This window comes from Antedon bifida, chromosome 4 (assembly GCF_963402885.1).
Source record: "Antedon bifida chromosome 4, ecAntBifi1.1, whole genome shotgun sequence".
Lineage (NCBI taxonomy): Eukaryota > Metazoa > Echinodermata > Crinoidea > Comatulida > Antedonidae > Antedon > Antedon bifida.
The window spans coordinates 19,773,455-19,795,377 of record NC_136229.1 but is presented as its reverse complement, the minus strand read 5'-3'; the positions used below and the strand labels follow the sequence as shown (position 1 = coordinate 19,795,377).

Here is a 21,923-nt window from a genome sequence, read left to right as displayed (position 1 = left end):
AATTGTAGCCTTCAAAAGTTTTACTCGAACAATACACGCGAGTGTCCCATGTGTTATGGTAGTAATGTATCCTGTTACTGTACTTGTATTGACAACTTTTTAAACTTACTGCGACCCTCAATTAGGTCTTTAGGCACAAACGTCATGAAGGAATCTATTGTATTATTTGTCTTTATTTTCTTAGGTGCAAAACCCATTGACTCTAATGTTTGTCCTCTATACATCGCTCTTATGTAAGTGTTTGTCTACAGTGCCTGTTCAACAAAGATCGGAATTCAAAATATGAGAAATGTGCACAATGATTACCAGAAAACATTACTGCAGTTATGCTATTAACAGTAAATATAATTCAAACGTTAATATTCTATATATGATACTGTTTATTAGGCCTACTGTGTGGAAAATACGACGCTGTTATACTCAATAGGATTTTGCTTTCAATCGAAAAGGGGGAACACGGCGCGGCGAACAGAACGGGCCTAAAGATAATGATAAAAAATCAATCCACTGCAGTAAGTCGTTTGAATAGAATGATACTATACACTTTAAGGTATTCTTTCCAAATAAAACTAAATTGAATCTCTGAATGGTTAAATATCTGCTCGTAACATCAACATAACTGTCAACTTATCAGAGCAACGCGTGACGTTCTTCTTTCATTGTAGGCCTACAATGCAAGACCTTGAAGTTTCAATATAATGTTCAAGGGTCGAGAATAAAGCCCATATTGTACCCTGAAAGAACGAACAATGCGTATTCATAGTTCATAATAGAGAGCCCACATTCCTGACTCGAATAACCATCCTTATTCAAACTTCACTTAGCGTAAAATTACTTAAGTGAAAAGTTAGGCCAGCGTTACAAATAGCTCTAGTAATGAGTACCACTATGTGTAGGCTGTGTGTACAGCCATAGTAGTGATTTAGCTGTGTGAGACAATCGGTCATTTAGTTAATCTCGATATCCATTGGTTTAATTTTCATATTATAATACGATTATAAATACAATTGTTTGCGGCATATAGTTTGTCATTGTGACGTAGTGATGAAGATTTGCGGTGTACCAATGCAATGTTGTGTTTACTTTACTTAACCACCTTAACCCATGAATTTCAGGAAAGCATAGGCCTACTTTTAATTACATGCGGACTTTGTCACTTATAGTTACTGTACTGTTCTTGTAGCCGTCTTCTTCTGAAGACACGGCCGTCATTGACGGATACATAGTATCAGTTGACTGCTGGTGTACGGTACTCGAGATCCATGCTAGACACTTTTATTAGTACAGTACTATTTATTATAATATAGTCATATTCACTTTTGCTAACCGCAGTTATAGGCCTACTACGATACGAGGGTGTATCCCCATACTATTATAATATAGTCATATTGACTTTTGCTAACCGCAGTATAGGCCTACTACGATACGAGGGCGTATCTCCATACTATTATAATATAGTCATATTGACTTTTGCTAACCGCAGTATAGGCCTACTACGATACGAGGGCGTATCCCCATACTATTATAATATAGTCATATTGACTTTTGCTAACCGCAGTATAGGCCTACTACGATACGAGGGTGTATCCCCATACTTTGGTTTGGGTTCTTTTACAATTTCTTTTCAACAAAGGATAAATTCGATGAACTCGACAAAATGACCAAAAAAAAGTTATAAAACATTACAATTTAGTTACAAGTTATCAGTTTCGAAATTATAATATTCAAAAGGTTTTGTTGAAAGTTACTAAATCAAACATAGCACAATCATTGATTCACAAAAATTCCGAAGTTGATGAAACCTACAAATCCGATAGCCTATATGTCAACAATTTCGGTCACATTTCCCTCTTTAAAACGACAATTTAGAACAGTCACTTTCTGTCACATGACCTTGCTTTTGAACACATTCTATATCTAGGTGGCAGAAAATGTCAGCTCCCCACGTCTAACTTAAATGTTGGCCAGAAATGTTTTTGGACCTAAAAACAGTCGACTGTTAGGTCTTACTTGTAAAAACAAAGTAACCTACCGTATAGTAGGATATTACAAATAATAAAAACAAGCAACATAAAAATGAAAAAAATATCATCAGAGCTCCATACTTTTATTTAGGCATAAAACCATGCTATTATTCATTAGCAATCATTCATTATATATACTGTATAATTCCTTCTCTCCCCATCGGAGAATATGATCTATATAGTCTGTCCTCCACGCTTCTCATGTCTTGGCTGCTGTAATCGCTGCCTTGCATTATTTTACTATACAACAATCCGGCGAATAGACAAAATGAATTATACAGAAAACATACGGTATTCAATATACAGTAGAACTTCTATTAAGGGGACACCCTTAGGGACTCAACAAGTAGAACTTTAATTAAGGGGACACACTTAAGAGATCCAACAAGCTGTCCATTTGATAGGGTATCACTGGGTTTATTGTAGGCCTACTCATTAACATCTAGTAATTTACGTAAATCTACGCGAAATGGCATTTAGAGGTAAATCCAAAATGTGACCTACACAATAATATATAAAAAACGAAGAATATTAACATTATTATCTTCACAAACGTATTGTTTAGTCCTACACATTTAAAAATGTTATATAGGTTACAGTGAACAGTACATTATTCAGTTCATACTACCAGGTAGTACGCAAATAAAACTATCGTAACGAACAAAAGTATGCACTCGATTTGACGCGTTTGTGCTGTGTTGTTGAAATTCTGAAACGCTATATATTCAGTAGGCCTATAAATTATAATGTTTTTTTTTTTGTAAAAAAAAAGACAGTACAAGAGTTAATTTATAATCTTACTCTTTACTTCCCTGATATGATAACCTTATCTGTAGAAAGATTATAAGAATAGAGTTCTAAAAAACTACAGAAATAATATAATACCTTTTTTTTTCTAATTAATAATTAATTTGTGGGTTAGTCTTGACCGTAGTTCACTTGACCTTCCGGTGTTTGAGTTTCTATAGTTGGATTACGATTGTTAGATTCATCTAACCCTATAGCAAAAAAAAAGAGAAATTTTGGAATGTAAATCACAAAGGCCTATATCATGGATGGAACATTTTCGTCCTGGTTATTATTTAGCTAGTAAAAGTAAAAAGAAAGAGAAAATTGGGTGCCGTGGCACCGATCAAAAAATGCCACAAAACCTTTCCAAAATACAAGAAAAGACATGGAGGTAAATGTCGCCACTTGCTATGATTTTAAAGTGGATTGAAACGACAATCTCCTCACACTTATACACCTGGGAGAAAAGTGACAATTTAACAAAGACACGAACTATGGATGAAGAAGGAAGGTAGTCTGGCTCTATTTTAGCGGAATATTGAAACCTTTATCGTTTCACACTGTTAGGGGGCGGATGCATGATTTTGAAGCAGGGAGAGCCGCTAACATTAATTAACATTTATATAGCGCACATTTCTATTATAAGCTCATATTCAGCGGCACTTCACATAATTGGGTAAAATAAAAAGTCTTTAATGTTTTTTATACTGATTATAGTCATTCAAATATTTAATGTAACTCGGCAAGTTGTTCAAAATTTTTGGTCCAGCAACGGAAAACGAGCAAATGTCTTTATAGTTTGCGGGATTGTCAGATTAAGATATAGGCTAATATAATAATAGTCTGTCAAAAACATACATCAAAAAGTAGTTCATAATTTCATTTTAGCTGTCAAAAAGGGGGAGGGGGATCACGTGCCCCTAGCGTTACCAACACCCCCCCCCCCCCCCCCTCCCCTCCTCTCTCTTTCATCTGGATCATGGAAATTGTCGAGAAGGCACAGGTCTACATGTAGAAAAAATTAATCAATATTAACTATTGAAATACTTACTGGTTTCTGCCTTCAACTTATCTTCCTTATATTCATCATACATTTGTGTCTCTCGACTAGTTACCGTGTAGAGAGACATCGAGAGGACTAGGATAGATAGTAGGCAAAAGACAAAGAGACCAGCCAGTCCAAACTTGTAACCATTCAGAGAATCTGTCAATTCGTTGATCTGTTTTTCGTGTTCTGGTATTTCATCTGTAATTAATAATTATATATATTATTATTATTTATAATACATTTATAAAGCGTCAATTCGAAGACCGAGGTACAAAATCAAAGGCGCTATGCATGTTAGTGGTCGAAAAAATAAGTTTTGAGTAATTTTTTAAATAAGGCAACAGAAGAGCAGTGTTTAATTTGTGCGGGGAGTGAATTCCAGAGTGTGGGTGGGTGATAATAAAGGCGCATTTGTGCATTAAATGCGCGTTTTATTTGCCCTTTGATTGCTATGTTGATTACGAATTACGGATTGCCATAAGAAAAGCGCAACGCAAGGACGTAAAAGCGGCGTAAAGCTTGGTTCCCATTAGGGCGCAACGCAAAGGACGTGTTGACCAATGACAAGCGACAGTTCGAATAATCCATCGCTTGCGTTACGTCCTTGTGTTGCGTCTCTAGTGGGAATCAAGCATAAGTAAATGTATCACTCGACGCGATGCACTATTGTTATAGTTATTTATATTTAAAGTTGTTTTGATATTTGTACCTGTAAGAAATGTAAAGGTTGCCTTAAAGCCTTTCTCAGTTGCACTTGAATCGGACTTAAAAACAAGATACGTATAATTTGAACTGGATATAAATGTCTTATTGATCATATTGCCGCAGTACTCCCCATACCATTCCATGTCTTCAGTGTTATCATCTTTTCCATCATAAATACTTAGCGTGTCAAAGTCTCTTTCGCAAACTCCGATCACATCACCGTCTTTTTCGAGGTTGAAATCGTTTATCTGTAATTGTATGGTCATTCCTTCAGGTGCTTCGATGAGCGTTCTACAGGTGGCGCCATTGGGATAATTGTCTGGGTATTTGGGTGACGTCACTATTCCTTCTTCAGTAAATATATTGTCACACGACCATACTATTAAAAAAAATTACAAATATTGATATAAGCAAAAATAGGTACATAATTGGTATGATTTATTTGAATAAAATTATATTTGTGACGTGAGATTAAAAACGAGTTTGATTTAGGCCTACCCATTAAGTCTGTAACACCCAATTTTATCCGTTAACACCGGTTTTTAAGCACTAGGGCTTGTAGGCTTAGGCCCTACTATAGGGCTGCTACTTCTGGTTTACTGATTAAAACATCCTGTTAATTTGCTTAGAATTCCAATTTCACAGTTTAACATGAGGCTTAAGGTTAGTCTACACTATCAAACTAGTAAGCTTGACAAAAAAGTGTGATGTGCCCAAATATCGTAGTGATATGCTTAAATATGGTAGTGATATGACATCATCATATCCATATATGGGCACATCACATTTTTTTGTCACATAAAGTTTACAGAGTTTTAGCAAAAAATCGTGCTTACCGGCGTCATACGATGCAAGGAACTTGTACTTAGTGGTATTTTCTGTATAGAAATCTAACCTAGCTTCTGTTCCATCCACTCTTATAGATTCCATCATCTCAATACAGCTGGCTTCTACTGGTTTTGAATTTGATTCGTTTCCGGTTCGTACGATAATCATATTCTCTTTGCCGCTACATTCGCTTGTTGACGGAGATACAACATCGAAATCAATGTCAATCGCATTTACAGACATAGGATTAATTTGAATAATCCAGGAGTACCATGGTCCGACTGACGTTGACGATGTCCAGGCTGGTGAGGCGATTGCTCCGCTCTTTTGAGTAAGGACGCTACCATCGCCTAAATATGAATTAGTTTGATAACAAAATACAGGTAAATAAGCTCATAACTGATGAAGTCGTTCATTTCCATGTCTCGGGTTTTTTCTTTCAAAAATATTTTGGCTAAATCATGATACAGATGACGGATTTGTCTTGTAAAGAAATATATTTTATTATATTATGCACTTTGCCTCTATAGGGTTCTAAGAAATACTTTAGACGAGCCGCACGGCATTTCAAAGGAAAGTCTGAGACAAAGTATCAATTCTGTAGTAGGCCTACATACCCGGTACACTTTTAATTTTATTACACGCGCATCACGTGTTAGGCAAATGTAATGAGTTTATACAACTAACCTTTGAAATATTGAAGTTCAAAGTGCATTAAAGTGTCGTCATCATTGTTTACCTCATTGGTATCTAGACTGCTACCGAGTTTACATTTCGGTATTGTTTCATCAAAGAAGTCGAATTGGATGCAATTGAAATCCTCATATTCAAGACATTTTTGAGCACATTCATTCAGACTGGCCGCATCGACGGGAGTTGAGACTGTAAGTTTTACTCCTATTTTGTAATCAAAGTATCTTTCGTATGTATCTGAAATAATGATTTGTTGACAAAGATTTACCTTAAAATACGTACAGCAACTATGATGATGCGACAGACGACGATAAGCGACGTGTTTCGGTTACGATGATGGCGATGACATAAATGATGATAACAATTATGAAAGTGATGACGCGATGTCGGCGACGCTGATGACAACGACGACGCTTAATGAAAGATGATGACAATGATGATGAATATTATAATTAGAATAATATTGTTGATAAAAAAAGATAACGATAATAATCAGGTCTTCTACGATGGAGTCCAGTATGTATAACATTTGCGGTACGTCACCACGTATATTAGTTCTGCAAAGAATTGTTGAGTTTCTCGACGCTCCGATCAATATGCTTTTATCGTTCTCAGGAGTGAGAATCAGAAAGTCCAGGAAACTGCGAATATAAGTGGAACGGGGTGGAACTGGTGTGAAAGCTGAAAACAATGGCAAGTTCACACTGTGGGATGGGTTGAAACTAGTTATAGAAGAGCACTGTTTCTGATAGGTGTGAACATTTTTCTTCTTTATCACTCCTGAGGACGATCACTCAAAGCATCGAAACTTCGCAAACTTTACATCAACATTTGATTTCGCCATGCAAACCTTCAAACAATATAAGAAGATGATGAGGAGCCTAATAACTTATTGATATCAATAATGATGAATAATGATGTAAATGATGATCATGTTTAGTAATATAGATTATTTATCAGGAATGACAAAGATAACAATGGCAGAAAACAAAAATATGAACTCGTCACCATGACGAGTTAGGTGATCCGGCATATTTCTCTTAGTCTAACAGCATTGTAATGAACAAGTAAATATTCAAGTTTATGATACGAGAAAGTAATTTCCTTCGGTCAATTATTATTAGGTTCCAGTGTCAAATGTAATGATAATAATAATCATTGTTTATGACGATATAATTCATTCATTCATTTTACTTTTATTTCGGATACGTACGTCCATAGTTACAAAATCAATTGCATCACATAAGAAAAAACAAGTTTAAATAAAAAACACAAAAAAATAAAAAAATAAAAAGACACCGGTATCAGATCATCTCAAGATCTCCATCATTTTGTAATGGAGTCTGTATGATTCAATATAATAATATTGATGCTGAGACAATTGATGAGGGGATGATTGAACCAGTAACGGTGGTTATTACCATGGAACTATTATACTCACTGCAATAACGTTCATCTGTGGCAAAATAACACGTGTTTGAGCCATCACATTTAGAAGCGTATTCAATGCAGGAACCTCCTTCACATAAAAATTCTCCTTCACTGCACTCTGTACCATTTACTGTAAGTCAAATAAAATACATCATGTCATGACTTGTAAATTAAAGATGTATTGTCCTCCTGAAAAATAATTCTTAAACATTTTGTTGTTGAATATGCCATTTTAATGTAACATAATAGTTATCCACTTTGACAATACATCTTTAACTGGGGAAAGGTTGTTATCATAAAATATAAATGAATAAACACTTACATTTGTCTGGTTCTCCGTCGTGGAAGATTGGGTTGATCCAATCGGCGAAGTAGGTGACTCGAGCGTAAACACCTGGGTATGATTCGAACCCGCAACCCTGTCCCCAACTCACTACGCCAACTTGTACCCAATTATCGCCGTCCTTCATAACCATAGGTCCACCACTGTCTCCCTAGAAATTATAATTAGGTAAATATTATATTATAAAATAGTATTCTTTAATCTACATCTACACTTGTTCCGTAGTAGTGTGTAGGCCTATATGTACCTTCTCACTGGTGTCTAAAATGACAATATGATTTAGCTTTCCGATTATTAATGTAATATTTTAGTATTTATATTAGTATTATTCAAATAAAAATACGTTACATTAATAATTACTGTTTGCGTATATTGTATATTTAACGGATTATTTAAGGCACTTTTGAAATTATTCATTTCCATTACATGTAATGTTTTGATGGTAGGGATGTCTAGATAGTGCTTAGGTTCATAGTCAAGTACCCTGATATCTATTTACGAATTTTCAACTTTTGTACTTAATATACTCTGAAAATAAAATAAAATTAGGTAAAATAGACATTTGTAAACGTGGCTTACACTCAAATAATAATTTTTCCGGATCATTGTTATTTTGATAAAAGCATTGGTAACAACTAAATGTGGAAGAATGAAGAAATAACTTATCATAATAACCTAAAGCCGCAGGAATGTTAGTATAGAAAAAAATTATATTTTAATTTAAAAAGAAAAAGCCCATTGTATAATGTATATCGGGTTTGACTGCGTGTTAAGCTTGGTTCCGACTAGAGACGCAACGCAAGGACGTACGCGCAACGCAAGCGAGTTGACCAATGACAAGCCACTGTTAGAATAATCGATCGCTCGTCATTGGTAAAATCACTTACGTTGTGTTACGTCCTTGCGTTGCGTCGCTAGTGGAAACCAAGCTTTAAGCTTGGTTCCGACTTGGACGCAACGCAACGACATAAACGCGCCGTAAGTTAATTTGACCAATCACGACGCGATGAGCACCGAACTGTCGCTTGTGATTGGTCAAATCACTTGCGTCCAAGTGAGAACCACTAGAAATCGCAATTTAGGTTTCATTAAAAAATTATGTTCCACATGATTTACCATGAACATGAACTTTATGGTTCTCACATTTTAGTATTATTTTAGACTGTTTAATTTTAACATTTTTTAAGAAACTATGTATTTATTATATAATTATGTATGTTGTTATGTTTTATGCTGGACCTTTTGAAAGACAACAATGTCCCCTTTGTGGGACAACGTTGATATTGTCATCCAGTAGAAATATGTTTATAAATAAATAAAATAAAAAATGAACATCCGCGGGTATTTTAGACTATCACGTGACACGTCACCTATACAATAGCCTATATACAGTACTGGATGTAAAAGATACCCATGCTACTTTCATAGTCACCATGCATAATGCACTGCTGGGTTAGGGGAAGGGAACTAAAGGGGAATACCGCACTGCATTACCTGACAAGAATCTAAACCGGTCTTGCCTGCGCAGATCATGCCGTCTGTAATCGGCGACGGCTGGTAGTTCTCTACGCATTCGTCTTGATTGACAATCGGAACTTCGACTTCAAATAGATCAGGATTTTGGCTTCCTGTAAAAGTTAATAATTATATAAATCGTTGAATTCAGTTTGTATCAATATGTATGGCAATGCAAGATGACATTTTCTGCAGTGAATAGAATACGTCCAGCACGAAATACAGCTTGTGCCCTTTTACGCGGATAAAGAATATTCACAATCACATATAAAGCTTGGTTCCCACAAGGACGTAAGCCGCAACGCAAGCGAATTGACCAATCACAAGCGCCTGCATTGCGGCTTGCGTCCTTGCATTGCGTTCTAATAGTGGGAACCAATCTTAAATGATTTACCTCCGAAGCTTGTTGAACCCCAGCCTGTAACTGTACACATTTCACCATCTTTAAACGTTGCGTCATGAGATGGAATACAAATAGTAGTGACGTAATCACTAGTAATATCAAATGGACTTTCAAGTTTGAGAAGGGCAATATCGTGATCGTGTCTATACGGACGATACTCAGGGTGAACAAATACACCAGTGACATTTCTCCGCTGCGCTGTGCTTCCGTCATAGTCCTCGATCTTTAGTGAGGAATTTAATTTGTTAACTCCCATTAGAAATTGGAACATCGATGGATTAGTGACGACATCACTGAAAAAAATAAATAAACGAAAGCAATATTAAATGTACAAATTGTTTCAGTGTCAGTAATATCTATATTGTATCTAACCGTTTAAAGTTACCGGTACAAGATATTTAACATTGCTTTGCGTATGACACGTGCGTATTTACTATAGGAAATGTTATTAAACTTTATCGAAGATTGGCGTGTTCAACCTTAATTAATTTCGGAGTAATTAAAAAATTGCCATTTTTAAAAATATAAAACTTCAGGAAGCATATGTAGAATTTAGCCATCGACTTTTACTCCAAAAGTACACAGAAGTAAGTTCGGAATAGCGTCGTATCGTAATGAATATTCCATATTTTTGTCTTGTGTATGGCCTAAACAGTCTATTGAGTACCGCAGTTTATGAATTTGTACCAACAATGTGGGAAAGAGCTGTTAAATTGAATACCAGTAGGCCTACATTAGTAAAATCGTAGTTTTAATACTTACATGCAATGTGCAGCGGTTAGTATCCACTCCGGATGGACAAGAGAAGCTCCACAAATTCGACGTCCTGCCCTAAAGAGCGCGGCCTGCCATGGCCACTCGCCATCTTGAGCTTTTGAGCCACCAACGATAAATGTCTCTGGGTCGAGGTCTTTTACTTTTCCACACGTACTCAAATCTATAGTAAAAATGATCTTTAATTAATAATAGATAGATTTATATAGCGCAAATAAACGACGTCTATAATATGCGCTCGACAATAAAGAGAAAGAGTGGAAACCAAAAGGAAGAGAACAAAAAGACAAAAACACCAAGCTAGCACCCAAACCGGAGTATGGGGATACACCATCATCGCTAACTGGGAATCAGTATGCAAGTACCCCAGTTAGCATCGGTTAAGTCTTGATCTTTTCAGGGATCCGGTGCCTCCTAGCCTAGTCAGAAAACAACAACAGGCAAGAAAGGTGAACAAAAGCAAAAATAAAATTGGTTAACATTATTAATTATTTTAAGTCGGACTGACACCAAATAAAAAAATCAAACGTTTTTTATCGTTAAAAATAAAACCTACCTGAACCATGACCCTCAGTATTGACGGCGAAGATCAAAGCTACCAAACACAACTTTACAAACCACATACTGTAACTAGGCCTATATCTTGCGATTTCGAGTGGATCTGATAGATTTAGATAAGACATACATCGACAATAAATCTTTTTTTTTCTGATTTTGTTAGTTGAAGAATATAGTGAAATGAATGATATACAGTAAATAAAACATTTAAAACTCGTTAAGTAGAATAATTTGAAAATTGATATAGTATTTTAATAACATTGTGACGCATCACATTGATTGAATTTCATAGGACAAGTTAAGTACAAGTTTAGTACATCAAGCTCGGTCTACACTATCGAACTATAGTTGTTGGACAAAAAAGTGATGTGCCCAAATGTGGTAGTGATATGCCCAAATATGGTAGTGATATGACATTATCATGTCCATATATGGGCACATCACATTTTTTTGTCACATAACGTTTGATATTGTGACAGAGCTTAAGAAAAAGCGTAAACGTGTTGAATTGTGCAGAAATTATTACGACCGCCGGTAAAGATTCGACTCTTTAGTCGGAGTTTCACAGGCTTAGTTCCTACTAGAATCGCAACACAAAATGACGTACACGCAACAAAAGCGAGTTCACCAAAGGCAAGCAGCAATTCTAATAATCGCATCTGATGATACCAAAAGTAACTTGTCCTTGGATTTACTTATGTAATTTAGATATAGATCTAAAATATATTCAACACTGAATTATTATTTATATTGAAAAACCATATATAACGGATTTTATTTTGTTAACGGTTTCGATGACGATTCCGTTAATGCAGCTTCAATACCACTATCGGTATAGCCACGATTTCAATTGATATATTAATACTTCTTTATGCAGGATCCTTGCCGTCAATTATATACTGTAATTGTAAAGTTATAAACGATGACTAAATAATATGTGAATGAATAAAACAGTAAGGCATTTCCTACCTTGTTACAAAGTTTCTGAAACTACATAGTTTTTCGTTCTTGCTAAGTATTTTATTCACGCGAACTTAAATGATTCCACAATCATACAATTATTTTTCGATGACGATTCCGGATCGTTAAAGTTAATGCAATTTCAATACCACATTGGTTGTATCCGAATAACCAGCCTGAAGCCACGATTTCAGTTGATATTAATTAATCTTTATTGTTTAAAAATAATAAAACAGTATGGCATTTCCTACCTTATTACAACGTTTCTAGAATGAAACTATAGGATAGTTTTTCTTTCTTGATAAAAACTTTATTCACGGGAAAATAAATGAATCCACAGTCATACACACACAAGTTGTGGAAGATGAATGGAAAATTATTATTATGTTGTGCATGACATGTATTAATCAATCACCTATTAGTGTCAACTGTCCAGATATAGGCTCGAAGGTCGAGATGAAGGCAGTGTCTTATCATATAACTTGGGCGGTGACAGTTTACATAGTAAAATGATGTATAATTAGGCTGTTTACTTTTTTTGATAAAATCCGATTACGGTATTGGTTGTTCATTGTAATTTACTGACCCAGGTCAATTATGGATATGATTCGTTAGTTTTATGTGTGGGGACACCCAACAACCTACAATTGAACTTCAAGTGCGTAGTTTATAGGGATAGTTTGGCAATGATCGAGATAGCCTATTCATTGCATGACAATATTTAAAGAAGAGAATCAGACTTAACGGCTTATTATATCTCATGGTAAAAGATAAAGTACTTTTATTATATTAACCATGTATTTAAAAATAAACTCTTTAAAATAAAGATTAAAAACCGCTCCCCATACCACGGCCCGTGTATAGCCTGGCATTTATATAAGTAAAAGTGTTCTTTAGTCTCAAAACAAGTTTGCTTTTTTGATTTTGTAAGATGTAGTCTACATTCTCGCCACAGTATCACTATCTACTCGTTTTCTATTTGGTGGTTTCATCATTTGGTAAAAAGTTATCAATAAATTAAATTATTGAATTAATTGTAGAAGTTTCAATTACGACGCGTTATTACGACGCGTTTTTCCACAAGTTAACGGAACTTACTGTACAAAACAGACAGCCAGGAAACGTTAGCGGCGTAAAAACAACATGGTGTGTGGAGGTTCCAAGGACTAATCACTCTCTCCCTGTATAAAATGTTTGTATGCTTTTATAATGACTACTTATTTTTTCTGATCAGTATGCAAAACTAAACTGTTTTGAAAAAATATGTGCCTTAAAAATGTAGAGAAAATTAAGCTTTTCTTTAGACTGAAATGTTCTCAAGTGTCTAGGCCTAGGCCTAGCCCTAGGCCAACCATCTCAGTGTCGGCTTGATAAACGTCCACGGGTGAATTGAAGTTTACCCGGCGGTGTATGGAAAGACATGTAAGGCCTAAGTGTCCGCCTACTTCAATCATAGAGAGATATAGCCTAATATCTCTATGCTTCAATCAATAATTGTTAGATTTTCACTGATGATTTAAATTTTTTTAAATGGGCAATATGATAATTAATATTGCTTTTATAATTGTTGATTTAATAATTATAATATCAAACATAAATAAATGAAAAATTGTTACTGCTGTACTGTTGTGATGTGTGACAGGCTTTATTAATACCTATGCTATTTAATTAATAGGCCTACTAATTTGTCATGTAAGATTATATGGGCCTAGGCCTAGTTAGTGTGTTTTTGTGATGTAGGTGTAAAAACGCTAAATAATATAGTAATAGACCTACTGTATTTCAGGTTATTGTAAAAGAATGTTTAAAGATGTATTGTCCTCCAGAAAGCATGAAAAAGAAGATTAATAAAATCAGACGTTGAATAGATTATTTTGTAGTTTTGGTAAAGTTAATCACTTCTGTAGAAAAAAAAACGAAAAAAATTAATGTTTTCACTTATAAAATGACAAAATATTAATGGTTAAATTCAACCAATTTGACTATTTTTTGCTTTAAATTAAAGTTTTTTAAGTAAATACATTTTCTTTTCGATCCAATTTTTGGTCAAAGTGGTGACATTAAAATAATTAAGAATTATTTTTGCAAAGAGACTACATTTTTAAATGTTTTTAAAATAAGTTTTGATTCTTAAATGGCAGGTTATCTTGTAAACAACTAATTTCCATTCATAAATCAACTCGACACACACTAACAAGAGTTGTACGATGCTTAGGGTCATTGCCTGCAAGAGAGAGGTTCAGATGGCTCCAAGACCATGCCCCATGTTTTGGCATAAAAGGGCAAAATGTTTCTGTGTTGGACGGGCCACAACAATTTTATGACACTCTAAAGGTATATACTGTTTGTCGCAGTTGGTATATTTAGATCTATTATAGTATACAGTATAGACTTTTGGTCCACCCCTCCGCTGTCTAAACTAGATTGACAAAAAAAGTGTGATGTGCCCAAATAAGGTAGAGAGTAGCCATGACATCATCATGTCCATATATGGACACATCACATTTTTTTGGCACATAAAGTTTGATATGTAGAGAGTCAATACTGTGGTTAATTCATATTTATATTGAATGGACAAGTTACTAATTTCTTATGTTTTTATTATCATCAATATTGTAATTACTGTACTTTCTTTTATTTGTATATCAGACAGCAGGAAAATGTAGTTACTTATTCAGTCTTTTATTAATTAACTCAACAGAATGGAATTGAAACTGCACACAAACGAGTTGTTTTAGCCTCTTTATATATTGGTGAAGGTCCAATGGAAAGGGCATTGGTAAGTATTTCAATAGCAATACAGCCAACCTCCCAAAGGCCAATTTACTCAGACGAATGGTAATAAAAATATAGATTCTATGTTATTCCATTTACACACAACGCAGAACAGACAGACATTTTCCACTCAGGATAGATATAGGTTCTACATGGGACAAGCTATGCAGTTTCCACATGGGACAAGCTATGCAGTTTCCTTCTTGTCTGTGTAAATTTGCCTTTAGGCTGGCCTAACATGTTGGTCTGGAGAGTTAAATATGTACAGCAAAACAGATTTACATGCAGATATTATTGAAGTAACACTTTTGTCACAGACCTTTAGCAACATTATTTTGTACCTTTTTTTTTCAGATCGATAGTTTATTATCGCGATGTTTAGCATCAAATTCATACGGTGAACCGATTGATGTCCAAGTGCTCTTAGACTACACAAGAGGTTCACGTGGTGTTACAAATTCACGCACGCTACTCCTTCCATTACTTGAGCGTTATCGGGATACATCACAGGTAGCCTTGTATCACACGCCCAACTTGCGAGGAATTTTACGTGCTCTGATCCCAGAACGTTATAACGAGGTTATCGGTCTATCACATTTAAAAGTTTATTTATATGATAATAGTCTAATTATGAGTGGGTAAGTGTATTGTGTGAAATTTCCAGCATGTAGTAGAATCATAGAAATTTCAGGTACACAGAGAACAGGCATCAACCGAATTGTGATTGGTTCTCTCACAACTGGAAGATAGCAACAGGTAAACCCCTCACAAACACAAATTAACTAATTAATGGAGAGTAAAGACAGTAAAGCAAACAGGGTCTAACTCTTGTATGCCATAAACCAGGCAATCAAAACAGTGTATATGATTACTATGGAAATGTGCATGTGTAAGCTTTTTTAACTGACCAATCAGGACAGGTTTATGCCTGTTCTCTATTCGCAAATATTAAGGTGCTGCAAAAAACTAACATAAAACTAATATAGTAGTTCTATAAAGAACAGGCAATAAAAATACAGTACAAATTGTTGCCAAGAAATATAGCTTTTAGAAAGCAGTACACATGAAATCCAATCCATGCTTCAGAATCTACTTTTGAAGGTCCCTCTCATGCCAGTGTGATGCTTATCAAACTAGTTTGACAACAAAAGTATGATGAGCCTAAATATGGTAGTGATATGACATCAAGTCCATATAATTATGGGCACATCACATTGTTTTGTCACATAAAGTTTGATAGTGTAGACAGAGCTTTATACTAGTACAGTATTATATACCAGTGGTACTGTAATCATCTATATATCAAACAGCTTTTTTGCTATTAATCTTGCAGAGCAAACCTAAGCAATGACTACTTCACCAACAGGCAAGATCGTTACATTCTCTTTAAGGACGTTCCCAATGTCAGTAATTTCTTTGCTAATCTTGTTTCAACAATTAGTAATTTCTCGCTGCAGCTTGAAGCAGATAATTCAATTAGTCTTCACCCAAGCTTTCAAATACATCCTTTCAAAGGTAGTAATTATAAGTAGATAATTTTCAAAGTTTTATTGGGCTTTAGCATGAAAAATAAAAAGAATGTAGTGCTAGATTAGCATAAACTTTCCCATTACTGTATATCTAAACTAAAACTAGTAAATGAAATAAATGCTGGTGCAGTCAACTCTTCTAATACCAGACTCTCTGAAAACTCTCCCAAAAGGTATCAAATATTTTTTTTCATTACACATTCTGGAAATATATTAGGCTAGCGCAAGAGTGTCCTTATTGGGACAGTTGACTGTATGCAGGGCGCTTCTCCGTTTAAAAAAAATCATGGTAGTCCCCTTTATTTTTCAATGCATTTTTAATATAAAAAATGAAAAATTGTAAGCAATAAGAATATTTTACAGTATTACCTTTTGATATTCTTTTTTTTTTCAGGCAATTTTAAAACATTCAAAACAGAAGCCTCAAAACTTGTCAAATCTGTGATTAACCCAAATCCGGATAATACTGGAGGGCATCTTCACCCTACTCAAGAAAACTATGACCTAGGTGACAAAATCACAGAGAAATTAACAAATTTATCAAAATCTATTCCTTCCAAGCAAAGTATCATGTCTAGAAACTTTTCTTCAATTTCTCAAGACTTCACAAAAGTTAATAATACTGCCATTATTTCTGGTAACTACCAAGAATTTAGTAACACTGCCAATCATACAAAAAGTAATTCAGAAAAAGAATTGAAATTATTGGATTTGTTAGAAAATCAACTAACTAATAGTGATAATAAAGAATGTACAGTTGGTTCGAATATAAAAGGAAGTAATTTCATGGGTAGAAATATAGTACACACAGGTGATCTAGCTCTGAATATTTTTAGTGATAAGAAAAACGCATCTACCTCATCTAGCAAACTGAAACATACCTCTTATTCAAAACCACCGAATAGCTTGGATTCATCAAATTGTATTTATGGGATAAGAAATCACAAACATCCACCTTGCCAGGACACTGCTCATAATGACTCCGTATGCAATAAATTCAATGAACCTCATCAGTGCAATTTTACTATTGATTCTGCCGATACTGGTTTGGTAAACCCAGGGATTTCCTATCAATTGAATAAAAATGCAATGGCAAGTGATTCAACTGGAAATAAACAAGATACAGGTGGAGAGGACAAAGCTTCACACATCACAGGTGGTCAAAGTGAAGGTAGCCAGGTTACAGATGGTGTTGTCGACACCTGGTTGTACCCACTTATTCAAATGGAACCGTTAGGGATTACTGTTGACCAGGAAGTTACCGAGAAACTTCTGAAGACATCGGGAGAGGACAGCACATGTGTGCTGGCATCTGGATACTTCAACTTAGTGGAGGGATACTTGGACCTGATCACCAACTCACCTGCAGCGTATCATATACTAATGGCATCACCACAGGTAAGGGAAAAGAAAACAACAGTAAAATGTACCATGATCCTTCCACTACTGGTCAGATGTCTGGATTTTACTCCCAAAGAATTCTAATAAGCTGTGTAGAGCATCTTGTTCGTATGTTTGAGGGCCAGATTGTCAGCATGCTGCTCAGGGCCACCCTCTAGGTTAAATAAAAATATGTTTGTCTTGTAAACAGGGAAAGAGACCAGCTTCCCAACAATGTAATATTTGTTGTATTTAGTCACTTGATTTATTATGTTTGCAGGTAAACGGTTTTTACAAAGCCAAAGGCTTCCCTGGATACATACCAGATGCTTACACTTTCATTGCTAGGAATTTCTACAACAGGATGAAGAAAGCTGGTCAATTAGCAAGGGTCAAGCTCTTTGAGTACCACAAAGACAAATGGACATTTCATGCTAAAGGCAAGACTTACTCTTTAGTCCCTCTTGGACCATGTCTGTCATCTGCAGTAATTGCTATTTTTGTATACACTTATTGTTGGATTAAAAGCATTTTCAATTTTTTGTTGTTGGTTAGGTTTATGGATCTGTATCAACAGGCAGGCGTTGCCATCACTGGTTCTGATTGGTTCTCCTAACTTTGGTAAGAATTTAAACATAAGTACTGTACTCGATAAATGGTAACAGTATTTTTTTATTTTATGTCTTTAGGCAATGTGGCCAAGGATTACCAATAGTGAATTAATCACTGTCCTATCAGATAGGTGGTAATCCCCCTGTAGGTGTCAGCCATCAGTTATACACAACACAGACAAGCCTATAGTTACAAATTACTGCATCATATATCAATATACAAAGTAATCCTATATTTACCTTGCAGGTTACCGGTCTGTTCATCGTGACTTAGAGGCTCAATTGGCACTAGTTACGGAAAACAATAGCCTGCAACAACAACTCCATGAGGTACAAATGTCAATAGTATCGCGTACATGTTACAGATAAAATACATATTAAGATGAATTACCATTATTATCGCTATCACATATCACTGTAATGGTTCCAAGCACATGCTAGACTTGCCATTTATAAAGGCTACAGGCTGTAAGATGCAGTTTTGCAGTAAAAACTGAAAAATAGACAAAATCTAGTCAAAGAAAGTGTACAGTAGTATCATGGCATGATTATATTCATACATATAATAGTTCCTCATACCTTGCCATATTTCCTCTTTTTTAACAGGAGCATGTTCGCCTCTTCACAAAGTCAAAACCTGTATCTGAAGCCACATTTGATGAACCTGACCGCAAAGAACCTCTGTGGGTGCGATTAATTGTACCTATTATCAAGAACTTTTTTTGAAGAAAAGAGCAAAATATAAAACTAAACTGGCCACCCACCGTTAAAATACTGTAGTAAAATTATTTTGATATGAATCTAAATATTACGTCCACTCTTAAATTATATTAAATATACTGACAGTACTTTCCTTGTATTGTGTAAAAGTTGATCATTGTGTTCATTTGCTTAATAAGCCTAATTTCACACTGCTCCTTCAATAAAACTAACTGAGCTTACAGTTACTTTCAACAGAAAAAGTTCAGTGTGAACTGAAACTTACCAAGTGAAATTCGCTTGGGTTGCAAGATCAAGTATGAGTGTCAAAGATTTCATGATGAACCCAATCTGTCAATGATGATGTTATTCCACAACCTCTCGATAAATCTAACCAAACAATCCAAGTGCGCATGACTGAAGGATTTGACTGGAGGTGATTCCACAACCTCTTGGTAAATCTAACCAAACAATCCAAGTGCTGCTGCTCAGTTAGGTTAGTTTGACAAAACAAGGCCATATACATGGCTGGAGTCGCGTGCGCAAATTTGAGTTAGTGTTTACCGACCGACCGACGTTTCCACCCGACCTACGATATTTGCAGCACTGTAGCATTGTTGGTTCCCACTTGTGATTATGCAATACAGAACTTTGCATCAATAAGTCGCTGCGTTGTGCCAATACCACGCAGTAGATCAACCTATCATCTTCGAAATATTAGAAGGATAAGGAGGTATATTTCAAGGGAGGCAACCGAGCAAGTCATACATGCATTTGTGACGTCTTGCCTTGATTTTGGAAATTCTCTTCTTTATGGTATTCCTAAGGGATCCATACATCGCCTTAACTGTTACAGAATACATCTGCTCGAATCATAACTGGAACAAGGAAATTTGATCACATCACTCCGATTTTGAAAGACCTTCACTGGCTGCCGGTCTCATATAGAATAATTTTCAAGATTTTACTTATAACATTCAAGACATTAAATGGTGAAGGTCCGCAGTACCTCCATGATTTGCTGGTCAGGCATACGCCTGCTCGGAATCTTAGGTCTAGTAGTCTGCAACAGCTTATTGTGCCTAGGTCCAGGCATTCATGGGGTGATAGGTCATTTGCTGTTGAATTGCAACGCATTACCATCCCATATTAGATCTAGCAAGTCTACTGATGTGTTCAGGAGTGCGCTTAAGACACATCTGCTGTCGGCTGCCTTTGGAAATTTGTAAGGTTATTGTTTAGCTAGATACCCACATTACTGAGAACACCTGTGAGTAATGTACTGGCAGGTGTGTGCACCTTAAATTGCTGGTAAACGGAAGCAGTGATGTGGGTTCGATTGTTCTGCTTTTATTCCGTTGTTTTTTTTGCCAAATTTTTTTTGTTTTTAGTTTCAAGGTTAGTATTTTTCATGGTTTTCACAAGCGCCTTGAGCACTTTGTGGATTTGAACGCTTTATAAATCTTATCTTCAGTATGTTAACGGCATGCAAGAAGGCATGATACAATCCAAAATGTCTTTTTTACATTTACATTATAAAAAAAGTGTAGATCTTATTTTTTATAACTAAAAACTATAAACATAATTCACTGGCTATATACACATTTATTTTTATACAACAGTATGATCAATAAATTATGTTATTATAATGAAAGTCCCTATTACCAACCGTGTAATAATAAAGGTTTCTATGGAATCGGGAAAACACATCCTCAACCTTAACAACTAAAATTATTACCAAGAATAAAGTAATATTTTATAGTTAATTTAAAAGCTTTCAGAATTTCTTTCACAGGACTGATTTTTAGTTTAATACAAAAATAGTTTTTAAAAGTAATGTACAATAAAATTTAATATTTTCTTTTAATAAGTTAAATAATGCATAAGCATCGCAGTTGAATAAACCTTGCACCAAAACCCAAACAATAACTGTATTGTTCATAACATGTTATCCATCAACATAGATTCTGTCCCTTGGAAAATAGAATAGAACAGAATGCCAGATGCACCAGATGAATTTAAAAAAATGTAATCCTTTTCTCAGATCAAACCAAGATTACTATTGGTAACTGATTATATACAATCGGTATGATTATATACATATAATATATTCAGTATATAATCATAATCATATTATATTTTATATATATATGGCCAACTTCTTTCGTAAACGACAATGTTAATAGTCTTACATTCATCTGAATGATGACTAAGCAAGGACTGTTTAAAGCACCTTTGGCTGGTTCCAACATTGACCAACCTTAACCCACCTTAACCAGAGGAGCGGCATAAGCCAATATGTCTGAGGCAGATACTAGATGCAGGGGCTGCCATAAGAGTTAGCAGTGCTGATTTCAAATGCCTAATGGAACCCCAGCTCCATATACAGCACCCGGTATTCCCAGATGGTCTCCCATCCAAGCTTTAATCGGGCCCAACGTTGCTTAACTTCGGTGATCTGATGAGAACCGGTGTTTCAACGTGGTTTACTGATCACTGATCAATTGTGGCATTCCAATTGCAAATCTGTAATTGAAATGAAACTGCCTCAAGTCCCAAAAGAGGCAAACCTAAATCCTGGTGACACACACATAGCAGAGGTTGGTGTGATTCCTAAAGGAAGCATGCTCTCTTTATCAGTGTACAAGGAATATTCCTTTTCTTCCTCCTCATTGTCCTCTTCCTATATCAAGAAAAAATAAAATGCTTGTGATATCGCATGTTCTAGCTTCATTAAGGCAAATTTATACAGAAGAGAAGAATGGTAACCATAATACAAATATGGAATCTATGTTATTCCTTACGACCATCTACACAAAACACGGAGCAAACAGGCAGTTTCTGCACAGGATAGTTAC

General features: G+C 35.3%; 2 protein-coding genes and 1 pseudogene across 4 annotated transcripts; 1 reads left to right on the top strand and 2 right to left on the bottom strand.

Annotated features, from left to right (window-relative positions):
- Nucleotides 1-2,096: 2,096 nt before the first annotated feature.
- On the bottom strand, nt 2,097-11,176 carry LOC144841110 (uncharacterized). The gene is made up of 11 exons (XM_078697299.1): nt 11,110-11,176; nt 10,542-10,716; nt 9,771-10,072; nt 9,356-9,489; nt 7,841-8,012; nt 7,529-7,648; nt 6,082-6,324; nt 5,403-5,744; nt 4,571-4,945; nt 3,865-4,059; nt 2,097-3,022 (listed from the first exon to the last, which is right to left on the bottom strand). Exons 1-11 carry the CDS (start codon nt 11,174-11,176, stop codon nt 2,943-2,945), a joined length of 2,205 nt encoding a protein of 734 aa, XP_078553425.1. The 3' UTR covers nt 2,097-2,942.
- Nucleotides 11,177-13,190: 2,014 nt separating this feature from the next.
- On the top strand, nt 13,191-19,214 carry LOC144839445 (CDP-diacylglycerol--glycerol-3-phosphate 3-phosphatidyltransferase, mitochondrial-like). 3 transcript variants are annotated; one of them, XM_078694802.1, is made up of 11 exons: nt 13,191-13,263; nt 14,213-14,405; nt 14,773-14,850; nt 15,201-15,484; nt 16,180-16,361; nt 16,770-17,501; nt 17,532-17,773; nt 18,036-18,195; nt 18,311-18,376; nt 18,614-18,696; nt 18,973-19,214. In XM_078694802.1, coding segments are annotated over exons 1-11 (2,142 nt in total). In that variant the 5' UTR covers nt 13,191-13,261; the 3' UTR covers nt 19,093-19,214. The 3 variants fall into 3 exon arrangements, with proteins under 3 accessions (XP_078550928.1, XP_078550927.1, XP_078550929.1); XM_078694801.1 differs by having other exon boundaries at nt 16,770-17,773; XM_078694803.1 differs by having other exon boundaries at nt 13,263-13,304; nt 16,770-17,773.
- A 2,231-nt stretch (nt 19,215-21,445) lies between these two features.
- On the bottom strand, nt 21,446-21,562 carry LOC144841632 (5S ribosomal RNA; annotated as a pseudogene).
- Nucleotides 21,563-21,923: the final 361 nt, after the last annotated feature.